The sequence below is a fragment of the Calidris pugnax genome, unplaced genomic scaffold (assembly GCF_001431845.1).
Source record: "Calidris pugnax isolate Ruff unplaced genomic scaffold, ASM143184v1 scaffold212, whole genome shotgun sequence".
Lineage (NCBI taxonomy): Eukaryota > Metazoa > Chordata > Aves > Charadriiformes > Scolopacidae > Calidris > Calidris pugnax.
Window position 1 is genome coordinate 760,340 of NW_015091012.1, and position 18,950 is coordinate 779,289.

Consider the following 18,950-nt stretch of genomic DNA (forward strand, 5'->3'; position numbering starts at 1 on the left):
GGAGTGACCACTGTCAGCTCCAGCAGCTCCAGCCCAGGCCTCCCTACTGCCCAGCCGCTCTTTAGATCTCAGCAAATCTAAAAACTTACATACAATATCACTATCATTATGTAATTTAGCATACATGAAGCGGAACTTAATAAATATCCTATGTGGCTGTTTTTAGAAAACCTCATTTCAGTAGTTATTTTAAGAGTATAGAGTTCTTCATTCCATTGTATTTTCAATAAATAGCTATCTTTGTAGAAATTCAGTATTTTCTTCCTCAATTCACCTCAAAAAAATGCTGTTTGCTTTTTTAAAAATTGTTACTATATGCTAAGGGATTTTAGGAGTGACCACTGTCAGCTCCAGCAGCTCCAGCCCAGGCCTCCCTACTGCCCAGCCGCTGGAGCCCAACCCAGGGCCTCCCTGGGGACCCAGGGTCTCTGATGGATATACCCACTGCTTTTAAGGAATTCATATTTCACCCCCTGGAGATACACACACATGCTCAGAGGACATGGACATGGCCGGCTACAGAGGCTGCCACTGCCATGGCCTTGAACAGCACACAGATACGGGGTTGACATGAGGCATGAGTGGAGACAGCCCCTGGCAGAGACAGAAGGTCACTAGTGACATGACTCTCCCCAGGCTCACAAGCACATGCACGTTTTGTAGAATTTCAGAACAGTTTGCATTGGAAGGGACCTTAAAGATCATCATTTTGTAGAATTTCAGAATAGTTCGCATTGGAAGGGACGTTACAGATCATCCAGTTCCAACCCCCTGCCCTGGGCAGGGACACCTCCCACCAGACCAGGTTGCTCCAAGCTCCATCCAGCCTGGCCTTGAACCCCTTCAAGGATGGGGCAGTCACAGCTTCTCTGGGCAACCTGGGCCAGGGTCTCACCACCCTCACAGCAAAGAATTTCTTCCTAATTTCTAACCTAAATATCCCCTCTTTCAGTTTAAAACCCTTCCCCCTCGTCCTATGGCTCCACTCCCTGATCAAGAGTCCCTTCCCAGTTTTACTGGAGCCCCTTTAGGGACTGGAAGGGGTTCTAAGGTCTCCCCAGAGCCTTCTCTTCTCCAAGATAAACACTCCCAACTCTCTCAGCCTGACTTTCAGTCCCCTAAAATCTAATTTAGTGAAGGTCAAAATCGTTTTTCAATTTCCTTAATCTCTGAAACCACTCTCAACTCCCTCAGCCTGACTTTCAGTCCCCTAAAATCTAATTTAGTGAAGGTCAAAATCGTTTTTCAATTTCCTTAATCTCTGAAACGATGACATCTAGTGGTGGATGCTTTTCATTTCGGGAACACGACCTCCTTGGCAGTCCGCACATATTCCAGCCTCACTGTCATTATTTAAAATTTGATATTCCATGGCTAGATTAGTCCTTATGTACTAAGGTTATTTTGAAATTAAATCATCACTCTTTGCTTTTTGGCTGACAGTTCTTTGAAATACATTTAGACATCAATCAGGAATAAAAAAAAGACCTTTTCAGCCAGGAGAACACCTGTCAAAATGTGAAGCCTTGAACACTCATGGAACAAAATGAGGAAAAAATCAAAATCGCTATTTCACGCTCCTATAAAAAAATAGCACTTACAAGAGAATGGGATGTTGCTTGTCAAAAACAGATTGGTAAGGTGTGAATCAAAGGCTGAATGCTCAGGGACTGAGTTATGCTTGTGATGCACTACTGAAAGATATCTGGAAAAGCAACTCTATGATATTTTTAATAACGTGGAGCTATTTCTGGAGCACTGTTTGCAACGGTTGCAATTAGACGTGAAAGGATGAAACAACACAGGTGCATGGGAAAGTCATGGTTCATTTCTTAATTGAAAGGGCCTGGATAGTGGAGATGAAAGAGTTGTTCCCACATGGCAAAGTTAGAGATGCCGATTATAAAGATATTCTATAACTGGGGGAGGGTGAAAAGCAGAGTACCTGAGAGGCTGTTCTGAAGCATTTGGTGCTGGAAGGGGAAGAAGAAGACAAGCCCCTCTTGGGGAAGCACCGTAAGGAATGGATACCCGTCAAGGGACATGGCAGGAATGGATACCTGTCAAGGGACCCCACCTGGAAGGATGCCGATTATAAAGATATTCTATAACTGGGGGAGGGTGAAAAGCAGAGTACCTGAGAGGCTGTTCTGAAGCATTTGGTGCTGGAAGGGGAAGAAGAAGACAAGCCCCTCTTGGGGAAGCACCGTAAGGAATGGATACCCGTCAAGGGACATGGCAGGAATGGATACCTGTCAAGGGACCCCACCTGGAAGGATGCTGCACATGGAGCTCCTCCAAGTCCAGCAGGGAACCAAGAAGACAGCCCTGTCATGGCTGTTAACTTGCTGTATATGCCTCCTTTGTGGGACCAGTGGGAGAAAGGCTCAAGGATAGGCTTTAACATGGCGGCAAAGCGAGGTGCCTGACACCCTCCCACAAGCAGCTTCGGGTGCCGTGTACCAGACCCCGCAGCCAAAATGCCCGTCTCCCAGCTCTCCAGAGGCAGGGGCTGCATATGAAGATTCATTTACAGTTCCTCCAAGAAGCTCGTTAAGTGAACTCCACAGTGAAAAGAGGCAAGCAGTGGGGAGCCGGGCAGCGGGAAGGGCTTCTTCCATCCTCAGAGCAGGGCTCCCAGGAGGCCAGGGACAGGGCAGGGGCTGGTAGGAAGAGCTCGACCCTTGAGGAGAGGGGTACCCCCATTCAACCAGGAGGCCAAAAGGAAGGTTAAGGGTCCGTTTCTTGCCAGGAGAGCGCTGTGGTGGGCCCCCAGCATTATGTGGTGAGCAGCGGTTAATGGCAGGGGTGCAACGGCAAGATGGCGGCCGTGGCCTGACATAGAGCAGCGCCATCCTGACAGGAGCCGGCAGTGGCGGGGAGGCCTAAGAGCAGGGAGCACCAAGCAGCAGCCCAGAGAGGGAGGGAAAATTGGTCAAGATATAACTTTTGGGCTGGAAGGAGAGGCATCAGTCAAGACAAGCTGCCCGTCTGTGGTGAGGAAGGTAAGCAGAGGGGGAAGAAGCAGGAGAGGGTTGGAAGCAGGCTGTTGATAGGGACCGTGAACTCTGTAGGATAAACTGTTTGGTATGGTTGATCCCTGCAGCAGTACTTTATGCACCATGTGGTGAGCAGCGGTTAATGGCAGGGGTGCAACGGCAAGATGGCGGCCGTGGCCTGACATAGAGCAGCGCCATCCTGACAGGAGTCGGCGGTGGCGGGGAGGCCTAAGAGCAGGGAGCACCAAGCAGCAGCCCAGAGAGGGAGGGAAAATTGGTCAAGATATAACTTTTGGGCTGGAAGGAGAAGCAGCAGTCAAGACAAGTTGCCTGTCTGTGGTGAGGAAGGTGAGCAGAGGGGGAAGAAGCGGGAGAGGGTTGGAAGCAGACTGCTGATGGGGACCGTGGACTCTGTAGGATAAACCATTTGGTATGGTTGATCCCTGCAGCAGTACTGCTGTACTGGTATAGAAACTAATACTGTGTGACACTGCTGCATAAATACTGGGGTAGGACCCCAAAACCAGCTTCTGTGGTTGCCATGTTGTGAGGAGCTGTGGTCAGCATCCATGGGTGTCCCGTACGTCTGAGGGGAGGATGATTTTATATGTCTATATGCACGTCCGTGCACATTACTGTATTTATGGGCATTTGGGCATACAGATGTAATTACTAAAATAAAGGACACAAAAACTGTAAAACTATTCTGATATTGCTGGTTGTTAGCTCAGTTACACCTTGCTTGGAAGCAAGATGGCGGCTGTAGTTACTGGCTGCATCTTTTCAATGGAATAGGTAACACGTATCTTTAATTCCTGGTAGTATCTTAGTTTCTCCAGGGTCAGAGTATTAAGAGAAGAGTATTAACCTGTTGCTGTTGTCAATTACAGTTACATCTCAGAACTTTTTGGAGGAGCTCATCTTAGTTTCTCCAGGGTCAGAAGAGTATTAACCTGTTGCTGTTGTCAATTACAGTTACATCTCAGAACTTTTTGGAGGAGTTGTGAACAAAAATATCTTCCTCCAACAGAATGAGTGCCACTTCAGCCACGAGTTGCCCCGTGCCACCGGCGCTCGGGCCCGCACACGAGGACCAAGAGTGCTCTGAGACATACATGTCTGTTATGTGGTATGCAGGGCAGCTTGCAATTACTTATTACGATACAGAAGACTGCTCAGTCTACTTCATGCCTGACATACCTGATAATGAAGACCTCAAGCTACTGCAAAAAGTGATTGGGGAAGTTAATCCTCAATGCATAGTGACCAGTGCAAAACAAGACCAGAATATTGCCAAATTCCTGACCAACCTAACAGCTTCTGATGGCGATAAAGAAATACAAAAACCAGAAATTGTCCTGTTTCCTAACATAGATTTTGGCCTAGAAGTCAGCAAGCAACGGGTCCTATCTAGGCAATTTCCATTTATCCCATCTCATATGACTGCAACAGAGAAAATTCTCTACTTGTCCTCAATCATCCCTTTTGAGAGCCCACTCGTGATACGAGCCCTAGGGGGACTCCTTAAGTTTCTAGACAGGAGAAGGATTGGAGTTGAGCTTGAAGAAAGCACCGTTGCAGTTCCTATTTTGGCCTTTAAAAAATTTGTGCTGTCAGATATTGTGCACATGGACCAGGACACTTACTGTGTCCTGCAGATATTTAAAAGTGATATCCATCCTTCCGTGTACAAGGTGTCGAGTGGATTAAAAGAAGGATTCAGTTTATACGGAATTTTAAACCGTTGCAGGTGCAAATGGGGAGAAAAACTGCTGAGGCTGTGGCTCACACGACCCACTCGGAACGTGACAGAGCTGAACAAACGGCTCGATGTTATCCACTTCTTCCTGCTGGCTCAGAACCATGAAACAGTCCTCACTCTTCAAGGCTGCCTGAAGAATATTAAAAACGTGCCTCTTATTCTAAAAAGAATGACTCTCTCCCACACCAAAGTTAGTGATTGGCAAGCACTCTATAAGACAGTGTACAGTGCAGTGTGCCTCAGAGACACGTGTCGTTCTCTGCCCAGCACCATTGAACTCTTTCAGACCATTTCGCGGGTCTTCACTGACGATCTGCACTACATTGCCAGTCTAATCAGCAAAGTGGTGGACTTTGAAGGCAGCATCTCAGAGAACCGCTTCACTGTCAGACCCAATGTGGACCCCACCATCGACGAGAAGAAACGAAAGCTGATGGGACTGTCAGACTTCCTTACAGAAGTGGCACGAAAAGAACTGGAGACCTTGGAGAATCATATTCCTTCCTGTTGCGTGATCTACATTCCTTTGATTGGGTTCCTTCTCTCCATTCCACGGCTACCAAGCATGGTGGATAAGAGTGACTTCGAAATCGAAGGCTTGGACTTCATGTTCTTGTCGGAGGACAAACTGCACTACAGAAGTGCTCGGACTAAGGAGCTAGACAGCCTGCTGGGTGACTTGCACTGCGAGATCAGAGACCAGGAAACGCTTATTATGCACCAGCTGCAGACAAAGATCTTGGAGAAGTCTGAAGTGCTGAACAGTGTGATCGAATACACCGCACACCTAGATGTCCTACTGGCTTTGGCGGTGATGGCCCGGGAGAACGCCTACTGCCGGCCACGCTTTACTCACCGCCACGGCTTCCACATCAAGGACGGAAGACATCCGCTCATGGAACTGTGTGCAAAGACTTTTGTGGCCAATCCTGTGAACAGTGGGGAGGCTACCAGACGAATAAAGATCATCACAGGGCCCAACTCATCTGGAAAGAGCGTCTACTTAAAGCAAGTGGGTCTCATAGTATTCATGGCTCTCATCGGCAGTTACGTCCCTGCCGCTGAGGCAGAGATTGGAGTAATCGATGGAATTTACACAAGAATCCACAGCAGGGAATCAGTTTCTGTAGGCCTCTCCACTTTCATGATTGACCTTAACCAGGTTGCCAAGGCCGTAAACAATGCCACAGAGAGGTCCTTGGTACTTATTGATGAGTTTGGGAAGGGGACCAACACGCTGGATGGCCTGGCCCTTCTGGCTGCTACCCTGAGGTACTGGATCAGTCAAGGCACCCAGTGCCCGCAGGTCTTTGTCTCCACTAATTTCCACAGTTTAATGCAGCTCGAACTCCTGCCCGACACACCGCTTCTGGAGTACCTGACCATGGAGACCCACCAAGATGGAGAGGAGCTGATATTTTTCTATCAGATCAAACAGGGCATGTCCACTGTTAGTCACGCTGCCAACATCGCCGCGTTAGCAGGGATGCCAGCCAAAATCATCGAACGAGGAGTGGAAGTCTCCGAACTGATTCGCAGCGGAAAAGCTATCAAACGCATCGACCATCCTTCAAAAGGAGATCGGATGGAAAAATGCAAGTCTGTCGTGGAAAAGTTTCTTTGCCTGGACCTCGATGATCCCCAAGTGGACTTGGAAGAGTTCATGTGCAAAGAGGTGCTGCCTTCTGCAGCCTCAGTCCTGTAACAGGGGGGAGTCTAAAAGCAAGGATTACGTCCTCTCTACCGTGTTCAACAGGAGAGTTTGGTCATTTAGAGAATGATCACACTACATTTGGCTTGTAACAAATTGTCTGTAGTGCATGTCCTTTCTTCTTCTTCTTGTTTAAAGCAAGTACTGTAGTTACATATCTCTGCAATATGATATGAAGCAGGAAGACTGAAAGAAGAGAATTCAAGAGACTCTTCCAGCTGTTGGGTCACCCACTTTGTACATTTTCAGCCCCCGTTTAATCTTCTGATTAAAAAAAATACTGTAGAAAAATCATAAAACATTTCAGCTGGTCTCATAAGACTGGAAAAGCAAAGTGTTTATTGATTTGCATTGTGCCACAGTGATCCTTTCACCTATTTTAGGATCAGCATCAAAGATTCCAAATAAGTATGTGCCTGAGGCTCCCGTACCAGCAAGTGAGAGTTGTCACAATACAAACCACTGATGTAGAGGCTGGTAAATGGAAATACAGAGGGATTTAATGAGCTCTGAGTCTTTTCTTGTACCAGCATCTCCATCCAGAATGCCAGAGATCACTGAGAATCACTCTCATCTCAGAAGGTCCTATATGGAACAACTATGGATTTAGGCCATGTGGGTATAAATAAAAGCAAAATTACAAATCTAGGAAACTGAAAACTATACTTGAATATAGATAGAAAGACAGAAATTCACATCTTAGATTCTATTTTTGAGTACTGAGTCAAGCCTAATCTTAAAGGAATAACACTAGAAGGCAAGGATTCCCTTTCATTTCTCTTGAAATGCAGAGGATCTTTACTGAACATGGTATTTGATGTATGCAGATGCAGCAAAAAATCATTAACAAATTAATGAAGCAGGAGACATCATATGTAAGTACTACAGAAGTAATAAACATTCCTGCAATAAGTGCCTAAGATTCCTTATCTAAATAAGACAGAAGGAACATTAGATTGCTTACTGTCTGACTCCCAAAATCTGCTATAATTGCTTGCAGTATGGCTAATAAAAGACATCAGCACATGCACTACATCTCTCTTCAGCTATATTTGACTTCAAGGAGCCAAAAATATTAACATCACAGACACTGAGAAAAAATTAGATGAGAAAAAAAAAGTAATTACCTTCATAATTATCATTATTAAACATCTTAACTGGTATGTCTAGCTGAAGAGAGCAAAAAGGGGAATGTGAGCGCACATCAAAAAGATCTGAATTTGGAGACAGAGCCTTGAGTTTGATTCAGTGTAGAATATCCTCCTTTATGATGGGGGAATTATTATTATTGGAAAATACATACCTTACCTTATCTCTATATGAAACTAGGATAGTGACGCAAGTTTCACAAAATTTACCTTAAAAATATACAAGAATAAATTACGTAATGATGCAGTTACTGCTATTTTCTGTGAAATCATAATAATACTGCCTGCAAAATAATATCTAGTGTCTTGAGGATGCGACCGTTGAAGCTGAATGGCAACAGTGAACCAGGCCCTGTACAACACTTGTAAGTGGTATAAATACAAATGGATTTTTCTCACTAATATATTCCCTTTTACTAGTTATACATACAGCACTCTGAAGATACACTTTCCAGAATAATATATTAAATATCCATAAATTATGGCATTTTTGCCATTATTTTTGGCATTTTTTTCTTTTCAGCCACTGTCTGGGCTACCGATAGCAGATGACAGCAGAGCAATTTAGCTGCCAGTCATCTTCTGTGTATGAAATCCTGTTTCCCAGTATTTGCAGTTCTGGAATCACCCAACATCATACAGCATTTATCCAGGGTGGCTCCCAACGTGCCCTGAAACCAACAGCAGCCTGGATAAACAGAAACCCAAAGGGTTGTGCCTGACCTCTGGCAACAGAGCAGGCTCGTGAGGGTGAGGGAAGCAGGAATAGAAACGTTATCTTCAAGTGCACAGCTCCAGTTGCTTCTCTCGTTGGGTTTCCTTAGGTTCTTTGTATAGAAGATAATGATAACCCAAGATTCTTATCACCCAAACAACTGTGGAAATAGCTAAACACGTGCAAGGAAATTATACCCCTTTATGTCCTTCCACGAGGACGCCCAGAGGCATCTGTACCTCCTGGTTTTGGGGGTATGTTCAGCAGCACGTTTGATCTCAGAATTGGCCAACTAAGCCTGAAGAGTAAGTTGCTCCCACTTCTGAGCAGGTAAATAAGTTCTTTGACCTGAGAAGCTGAAGGAGGTACAGTAACCCAGACAGCTTCTCTCTAACCCACTTTATCTCACATTTCAATCCTTTATTAATGTCTGTTCTCAAATTTTTTGCATTTACCATTTTTAGCTTAATGCTATGCCTTCGAAGTGGAAAGCTGACTTCTTGACATCTTTATTAAGTTTGAATTCTCTAACTCTTTGCCAAACTGTTGCTGATATTTACAAAGCAAAGTTAGAAGATATGCATTTCAAAAATGCCTGTAGCTCTATTAAGGTTTGGAAAACAGATATTATTTTTTTTCCCAAAAGATAACTTGTGTGGAATTTAGATGTCATTATGAGGAGAGTGGCTTAGCAGAATATAGCTTAAAATAAGGAAACAGGTTAAAAAAATACTAATATAGTTATAAAAGCTTTAGCTGTGAACTACACTCAACTATTTCAGTTGTATTTGCTCTTTTATATGGTTTCTCATGTAATCTTCATCCTCTCCCCCTTTTTTTGTTTACAATACTGTTGTATGATCTGAAAATCCAATTAGACATTATATTAAAAGGTACCACAAAATAGTTATTCCTTTTATATTTCATGTGTTTATTTATTGCTTTCAGTAAATGCATGAAACTATCTCACTAAATGCATGGACGCAACGAAACAAAAAAATGAGAGCAACTGATGCTTATGCCTGACAGTGGGTGGCCAGAGAAAAAAAAAATCACGGATTTTTAATATATAATGTCTTTCTATATGTATCTTCAGAACACGAAATGTATTATCCAGCATTAAGGAGGAAGATGATTAGTGATGACACCGACCTGGTTGTGTCAGCAGCAATGAGTATCAGAGCACAGAGAGGCTGCGTCCTGGCTAACGCCTCATGCGAGGTAGAGAAATGTAAACAAAACCAGCCAAAAACCAGAACAGCAAAACCCCCACCCTGACTGTCTCAGATGTTTTAACCACAGAGTTAAATTACTGATATTCTAGAAGAGATTTTTAAAATGTTTTAAAAACCAATGGTTAATAGAAGCCAAAGCACAGCTGATATTCTGGAAGAGCTGTGGATTTTTAAAATGTGTTAAAAACCAATGGTTAATAGAAGCCAAAGCTTATGGGAGCTTACAAATTTAATAGCTATAATATACCACTGTATATAATATAACACTATATTTAATAGCTAGAATATACCATTGCACGTAATATACCACTATATGTAATATACCACTGTATTTAATAACTATAATATACCATTATATATAACATACCACAATATTTAATACCTGTAACATACCACCTGCAGACAAGCCCTTATTTCTGTTTCAGAGCAAGTGTATGTGCCCTTGAAGTTTCCTGATGTATCTCAAATCTCACTGCCTTCTCCCAACTGATTTCACAACACTACCTAATTGAAATGTGCACCTTCAGCTTTTTTTAGTTATTTCTAATGAAATTTTAAAGTATTTTTCTTTAATGCTTACTGTTAAGGAAAAAAAAAACTTTAAATATTTATATTATGTACTTTAGTTTAAAATATTTTTCTCCCAAAAATTGTTTTCCTGGTCAATGTTAAAGTACCACTTAAAAAATTCAACAAAAAAAAAATATGGAGATACACCTTATCTTAAATAATACAATATTACTGTTAAATTAGTATGAAATAAAAAGCTAGATGTGCTAGTATTGCTTTGATATATTTATCATCACAGTTATCTTCTTACTTTAAAATATTTTTCTTCCAAAAATTGTTTTCCTGGTCAATGTTAAAGTACCACTTCAAAAATTCTACACTATGTCAATAAAAAAAATGATGGAGATATATAAATATTTATATTATGTACTTTAGTTTAAAATATTTTTCTCCCAAAAATTGTTTTCCTGGTCAATGTTAAAGTACCACTTAAAAAATTCAACAAAAAAAAAATATGGAGATACACCTTATCTTAAATAATACAATATTACTGTTAAATTAGTATGAAATAAAAAGCTAGATGTGCTAGTATCAAAAATTCTACACTATGTCAATAAAAAAAATGATGGAGATATACCTTATCTTAAATAATACAATATTACTGTTAAATTAGTATGAAATAAAAAGCTAGATGTGCTAGTATTGCTTTGATATATTTATCATCACAGTTATAACCCATTTTTTGTGTTTTGTCAAAAAAGCTAATAAAGAGGCAATAAATAACTGCCTGCCAGAAAGAATATAGAAAAAGTGTTTTATCACTACTCTGAAATTCATCAAAGCACATTCCACAGAGGGAGCCAACAATCTGCATATTATGCATAATCCAGATAGAAATGCCAGTGAAATTCATCAAAGCACATTCCATAGACGGAGCCAACAATCCACATATTATGCATAATCCAGATAGAAATGCCAGTGTTTATTTGCTTATTTTCTCCTATACAAGAAGAAAACAAAATTATCCTGCATATAATCTACACCCTAATAATAATCCTGCTATTTTGAACAACTCCTTTCATCCTTTGGCCTTGCAGAGTTTCACAAAAGAAAACAGCCCGTGATATTACTGTGCTGAGAATACCAAGAGCGGGAACTTAAAGTACAGTAGAGAACCACTGTTTATATCCTAGATGTACTCATTTTTGTAAAAAAATCAGTATTTTCAAGTCTTATCTCTTAAGTTGAAAGCACGATGCTGCAGCTTCCTTTTTTTCTCTCAAAATTAAACTTTCTAGGTTGCTGCTGAGCTACAAGAAATGAGAGCTCACCTGCTTACGGAGCTGGGCTGATTTTGACAACTTCATGAAGGTCAGATGTGGTTTAAAAGCTCTTTCTTCTCCTGCCAAGATGCCCTTTTCTTGAAATATCTTCTTCATGGTTTCTGAGGGGGGAGAAAAATGTAGAGGAATGAAGATATTACATGATAGGATGCTTAAAAATGTGCTTTCAACTGTAATACAAGTCACAGCCGCTCCATGTGGAAAACCAAGATGCTGAGTACTAAAAGGTAAAGAGATTTCTAGTTGACTTCAAAGGTACATATTATTTCAGGGGAAAATAGTCTTATATTTGCAGTTAATATGGGTCACAGATCTGGCTTTACTAAAATAACAGCAATGAGAGCTGCCCATGCTGTCTGTTTTGCTGTCAAAATAGGAATCGACATTCAAACTGTTTGGGAGTTACTGGAAGTTTTGGAAACTTCAGGAGAACTCTGAGTCTGTAACAGAATTGTCTGATTTCCCAACCACTGTTCTGTGGTGACTTATATCACCTGGTTTTAGGTAACCTCCCACTCAGACCAAAGGAAATCTGAAACTGAAAGCTATAAATTCTGGCACTGGATTTACCTGGTGGAATTAGAGAACATAGGATTTACCTGGTGGAATTAGAGAACATATCCGTTATGTTGATGACTTCTGTTTGGTTTTTTAAGCTTCACTGTTGCCTTCTAAGCTCATTTCCTGCTTTTCATGTACACTTTTATCTGTCTACAGCCCAGGCCAAAGCAACTCTCCTAAGCTGACCTAGCTTACTGTTTCCCAACTCATCTGCCCAACGTAATGTTTCATTTCTTGGAAATAAAATTCAGTGTAACTTTTGAATTATGTTCCATATTTCTTTGAGTCGAAATACTTTACATAAAAAAAATTCTGTTTTAATTTTGAAAAAAAAGTTTATATAAAATTGATAAAACCTGTGGCAAAAATAATACCAAGAAACAAAATATTTATACTACTGAAAAACAGAAAAACTGCAAAATCTTTTTTTTTTTCCTTTGCAAACACAACTTCCAGTTTTTCAGTAGCTACAGGTCTACCTGACTCATACCATCCTTGAAATAAAAATCAAAATAGCTGAAAAAAGTAAAATCAATCTTATCCCATGAGTTTAATCAAACCATACCATAACGATGTATTTGCATTTAAGTGTATTACTTTTGGGCTTGATAGTTCAGCTGTAACAGAGAGATGTGGTGCTTTAATCTCCCACCTGGAAGAAAATGCATTATGCTGGGAAGCAAACAGCACAGATGGCTGAAAAAAAAATAAGAAAGGCCCAGAAAAGAGGAATCCAGGCACATCCAGCTGGTTTGCACCAGTCTGCCAGTTCATCCTCCTGTAACAGGTCATTGGAGAGTCCTTACTCTCACCATTTTTTGTTTTTTGTACTATTTAAGTGAGCTACTTTGAAATCACACCTGTGAAAAGAATTTACAAGTTTATGCACTAGTTTGCAACAGAAAAGTTCTAGAAGCAGCTCAGAGTATTCACGTGGAACCCAGAGATCAAAATTCATTTTTCTTTCTCTGCTGCTTTGATTTCTCACCTTAGGCTCCACAGTCAATTCAACTAAAGTTGGGATTTTGAAAGAAGCCAAAGAAATCAAAGACCCAAACACCATCTCTTAAACAGGCCCAACTTGAAAATTCTCTTTGATCCTTCGCTCCTCTCTTATAAGATGCTGATGCATTTTTCAAAAAAAGAATTAGCCTAGCCTTTCGGTCTAACTTATAGGATGCTGAAAAGAAAAACCAAATTAAAAATTGTAAAGCTTTTACACACTGGTAACAGAGGTTGTATTGCTGCCAGATGCTGAAAATACCCTACCAGAATGGAAAGGGACTGGTTGAGGTGGAAAGGGACCTCTTAGGGCCATCTGGTCCAACCCTCTTGCTCAAGTTGGGGCACCTAGAGCCGGTTGCCCAGGTCTATGTCTGGATGGGTCTGGCATATCTCCAAGGACAGAGGACCCCACCACTTCCCTGGGCAGCCTCCATGTATGTATATATGTATATACCAGCAGAGCTGCTATACAGATCTATGGATGTATCTAAAGATATACATCTATCTATCTATCTAGATCTACAGACCTTAGAGTATATACATCTATCTATCTAGATCTACAGACCTTAGAGCCCCTTCCAGTCCCTAAAGGGGCTCCAGGAGCGATGGAGAGGGACTCTTGATCAGGGAGGGGAGCCATAGGACGAGGGGAAAGGGTTTTAAACTGAAAGAGGGGAGATTTAGATGAAATATTAGGAAGAAATTCTTTGGTGTGAGGGTGGTGAGACCCTGGCCCAGGTTGCCCAGAGAAGCTGTGGCTGCCCCATCCCTGGAGGGGTTCAAGGCCAGGCTGGATGGGGCTTGGAGCAACCTGGTCTGGTGGGAGGTGTCCCTGCCCAGGGCAGGGGGTTGGAACTGGATGATCTTTAAGGTCCCTTCCAACCCAAACCATTCCATGATTCTGTGATTCCATACATCTATAGCTACGTATCTACATACAAGTACAATTTACCTACTTGTATTTATTTTAAATTGTGTCATATCTATAGCCATGTATCTACACACAAGTACAACTTACCTACTTGTATTTATTTTAAATTGTGTCTGTGGGAAACATGTCTAAATTCACAGGAATCCCCCAACTCTCAGCTACAAATAAGGAGGCTACAAATAAAAATTTGATGCTTCTTCAAACCAAGATATAGAAGTTCAGATTAAGTCTTTTAGTCACGGTGTGCATGGATTTCTGTGCATCCAACTGCCTGCTGATTTCCCGACGTTAGTAAGCTAATAAAACCTTACATTTATTTAAAACTGGAATTATCTGTAACAAAGCCATTTTCTGGTTCCTTTGTTTGGTTCTCTGAACAGCATCATTTGGAGCTCTCATTGCCTTTGATGTTCCAGAACAGGATTAGTATTATCTAAACTAGGTTTATGCTGCCCTGGGATATTCTGCCTCAGTCCTGGGGATTGTAAGGCTTTTCTCTGATCCCTGTAAACGTGTGTCTCAGCGGGATGGCAGAACCCAACAGCAACCACACTGCCCTCCTGTCTTCATTTCTGCTTCTACTTATCTCTCTAAATTCATCTTTTTTCACACCTGGCATCTCTAATCTAGAAAAGCCATAATGAAAATAGAAAGCATAACTTCAGAGAGAGCCTGCAGCTTTAAATTTAATAGATTTACATGTGTGTGTGTCTGCACATGTTCTTGTGGTGACCTGACTTCTCCTACAGATTGATTAAACATCGCAGGCTCAAAGGATTGGCCACACGTGCTGGTACCCCAGAGAGCCCCCGGGGAAAGGGTGACATTTCACTGGTTAAAATGACTTAAGAACACAATTAGCACAATGTTTCCTTCTTCAAAGATAACGAAAAGAGAAAGAAAACCGAGTGAATGGAGGGGGAAAAAAAAAAGAAACAAAGGAAAATGTATTCCTGAGCACAGGAAGGTTAAAAGATAATGTAATTCTATTAATATCCAGGCAGCTCTTGGAAGAAGTGGCCACAAGAAGAAAGGGGGAAGGAAGCAGAGATGCTGTGGGCAAGGGATAGTTCCAGGCTCATGAGACAGTATGAAAGTGGATTTGAAGACTGAGCAAATACACAAAGGTTGAACTTTATGATGGGGATTGCCTGGGCAGAAAGAAATTAAGAGAGTGGCCACAAGAACCGTAGAGAGACAATGCCCCTGGGTCTTAATAAATGAGGATCTGCCATCTCTCCCAGACATCAACACGACCAGAGAGACAGCAAAATCAAACAAGAGCTGTTTTTTCCGTCACTCAGCTCAGACTGACAAACGTTTGCAGCTTCAAAGTACACCCTCGAAAATTTAAGGCAATTTTTTTTACAAGCTCAATGACTTCCTGGAACAAATTTTTGGACAGCTTTCATGCTGTCTTTTATGCAATTTGAAGCACTCTGCAATACCATTTTGTACCTTATTTTTATAATGTCTACATTACTGAATGTCATCTGCCTCTTTTACGTCGGATGCAGCTGAATCCATTAGACAACTGTTTCCCTATAATTAGATTTGCAATGTGATATACGAAACTCACCCAGAACAGCTATATACTGGAAAGGCTCAAAAATTCAACAGCTACATCAATACAGGATGATTCATAGAAAAATTGCACATCGAGCCATATTCTGTAATACAAATAGCTGCTTTCTTTTCCAGAATTTCCTTAGATATGGAAAACAGCTACACGTGTAGGTTTTCTTTCAGTCTATTAAGTTCTGCTTCTCTCTAAACCATGTTCCCTCAATTAAAAGGTTTGGAATTTAGAAATGGTATTCTGGTGCTTTATAGAATTTATTTTTACTTTGCATTTGAGGCTAAAGACAAGCCAAGCACAGAGAACTTACAATTATAACTAGCATGTTCAGTCATGATCAAGAGTCCCTGATCAAGAGTCCCTCCCCATCTCTCCTGGAGCCCCTTTAGGGACTGGAAGGGGCTCTAAGATCTCCCCGGAGCCTTCTCTTCTCCAGGCTGAACAACCCCAACTCTCTCAGCCTGTCCTCACAGCAGAGGGGCTCCAGCCCTTGGAGCATTTTCATGGCCTTCTCTGGACCTGCTCCAACAGGTCCATGTCCTTCCTGTGCTGAGGACTCCAGAGCTGGACACAGCACTCCTGTTGGGGTCCCACCAGAGCAGAGCAGAGGGGCAGAATCACCTCCCTGGCCCTGCTGGCCACGCTTCTCTTGATGCAGCCCAGGATGGGGTTGGCTTTCTGGGCTGCCAGTGCACGTTTCCAGCTCATGTTGAGCTTCTCATCCACCAACACCCCCAAGTCCTTCTCCTCAGGGCTGCTCTTCAGCCATTCTCCACCCAACCTGTATTTGTGCGTGGGGTTGCCACCTCCCAGGTGCAGGACATTGTCTGGTTGAACATCATCATGTTTGCACAAGCCCACCTCTCCAGCCTGTCCAGGTCCCTCTAGATGGTATCCCTTCCCTCCAGCGTGTCGACTGCGCCACACAGCTTGGTGCCATTGGCAAACTTGCTGAAGGTGCTCTCTGTCCCACTGTCCATGTCTCCAACAAAGATGTTGAACAGCACTGGTCCCAGTACTGACCCCTGAGGAACACCACTTGTCACTGGCTTCTGGACATTGAACTGTTGACCACAACCCTTTAAGTGTGGCCATCCAGCCAGTTCCTTAGTGTACCTGGTGTAGGGGATGACTTTGTAGAGTAGGGTAGATGGTTGGACTCGATGATCCCAAGGGTCTCTTCCAACCTGAATGATTCTATGATTCTATGATTCTAAGAAGGTGGGCAGCAAAACTCGCTTTCCATTTCTCCCTCTCTAGTACCGACTGTCAGGAGAAACAATTTTGTAAGATTAGATGTCATTTTTAGAAAGCTGGTGTTAAAGGAAATGACTAGTTTGGTGTGCTACCCGTCTGGTGCAGTCCTATTAAAATATTATAATATAATGTATTAAAATATTCAAGTCAACAAATCAACATTTCTTAAAAACAAAGGGCCAAAAGCAAATGATAGAGTTATCTGCATAAACAAAAGAGTAACTTTTTCATTCATGAAATACAAGCTCCCTCTGATGGTGAGACCATAACGTGCATCATTCATCCATAAACCCAAAATCTGCAAATCCTGCAAGTTCACCTATTCACTTTTATCAGCTTCAAATACAAAATAAGTATTGAAATGAAAATCAAAGCCACACAATTCACTACCTTTTCAAAATTCACTAAGTACTTCAAATACTCTGCAGTGTAGCGAAGCACAAGAAATTAAAAGCTTTTTAAAAATCCCCGTGTCTACATTGCTTTTAGCTCACGGTGTCTAAAAAGACTTGGACAAAGAGTGATTAAAATCCTCCTCAAATTTCTGTCTTAACAGTTTCATGCTCTTCCTGGTAGATAATTAGATGCTGCTGATGTCTTCTCATGGATTGTTGGGAAATAACTAGTAAATCACAACAGAAAAATCCATATTAGCTCAGCTTTTCCTGAACTTTTGTCTCAAACCTACATTGACATGTCATCACCAGACACACCCTTACCACGATAATGCTCTGCCACGTTCAGACATTATTGATATCAAATAACATTTCCATAATTTATGGAACTAAACAGGCTCTTACAAGAAGCTGATTTAACTTCATATTGTTCTTGTTATCAATATTTCTCCTTCAGCTTCCACGCAGAACACAAAATAACATATTGTCATCACCAGACACGCACTTACCATGATAATGCTCTGCCACTTTCAGACATTATTGGTATAAAATAACATTTCCATAATTTATGGAACTAAATGGGCTCTTACAAGAAGCTGATTTAACTTCATATTGTTCTTGTTATCAATATTTCTCCTTCAGCTTCCACACAGAACACAAAATAACATATTAAGTCAAAATTCACCTTTGAGCGTAACAGAAATCAAACATAATCCTGAAGTAGCAGGATAATAAACTGAAATAAGGTCTTGCCAAACATCAAACCAGCTGCAGAAGGGATCCCACTTTACTGTTCCATGGACAACACCAAAATGATTAACTCCCTGCAGGCAATATAATATATATTTTTAATTTCTGCCAGCGTCAGTTTTAAAACTGCAGTTTTCTCCTTCCTGTGCTAGGAGCCAGAATAAACTGGTGACAATTGATCTCTGTCAAACACATAGAACCTCTCAGCAGGAGATACAAGAGCTGAGAGCAATCATCTCACCACAGATCCTGCCAACAGCAGCCCAGCAGAAAAGAGTTTCCAGTATTTCCTCTTGCAGGTGTCCCTCTAAAATTGTGTGTCCTATTCACAGAGCAGCAATAATGGGCATAATTTTGACATACAGCCTGTTTTGAATTAATATATGAAATGTCTTACAGAAAACAGACTCAGTGGCACATTTCTGCTAATATGATTCGTTACATTAGAAAGTATTAGAAAGTACTACCTGGTCTTTTCCCCAAAATGCAACACCTTCAGCAGGAGGTTGGGCCCTTAAAGGACTGGCTGCTAATGTTTTGTAAAAACTGCATAAAAACTAAACTGTGTTGCAATTAACTCTGTAATTCTGTAAAGGAATTATACATAGAATCATAGAATTGTCTGGGTTGGAAGGGACCTTTCAGATCATCGAGTCCAACCATCAACCCAACTCTGATAAAAACCATCACTAACCCATGTCTCTAAGCACTATGTCAACCTGGCTTTTAAATCCCTCCAGGGATGGTGCCTCAACCACTGCCCTGGGCAGCCCATTCCAAGGCTTCATAACCCTTTTAGTTTCAAAATTTCTCCTAATATCCAATCTGAACCTCCCCTGGCTCAACTTGAGGCCATTTCCTCTTGTCCCATGGCCTGTTCCTTGGGAGACGAGATGTCCTCCAGCATCTGGAGTACCTCCTGCACCTCCTGAGGGGTCCACTGAGCTCAGTGTCTGCAGAGTATTCTCACTCCTCTCTCCAGCTGCACAGGTTTTCTCTCTTCACCCTTCTTAAAAGTGTTATCCCAGAGGTGCTACCCCCATCGCTGA

The 18,950-nt window shown here is 41.8% G+C and overlaps 2 protein-coding genes across 3 annotated transcripts in view; one reads left to right on the forward strand and one right to left on the reverse strand.

Moving 5' to 3' along the window:
- AKAP7 (A-kinase anchoring protein 7) overlaps positions 1-18,950 on the reverse strand; it is a 123,966-nt gene that overhangs the window by 68,859 nt on the left and 36,157 nt on the right. For both annotated transcript variants that reach the window (XM_014955653.1, XM_014955652.1), the window contains exon 5: positions 11,412-11,524. In XM_014955653.1, the coding sequence (XP_014811139.1) occupies positions 11,412-11,524 (113 nt within the window). The remainder of the gene's footprint in view (positions 1-11,411; positions 11,525-18,950) is intronic.
- MSH5 (mutS homolog 5) lies at positions 4,031-6,466 on the forward strand. The gene has a single exon (XM_014955651.1). It carries the CDS (start codon positions 4,031-4,033, stop codon positions 6,464-6,466), a length of 2,436 nt encoding a protein of 811 aa, XP_014811137.1.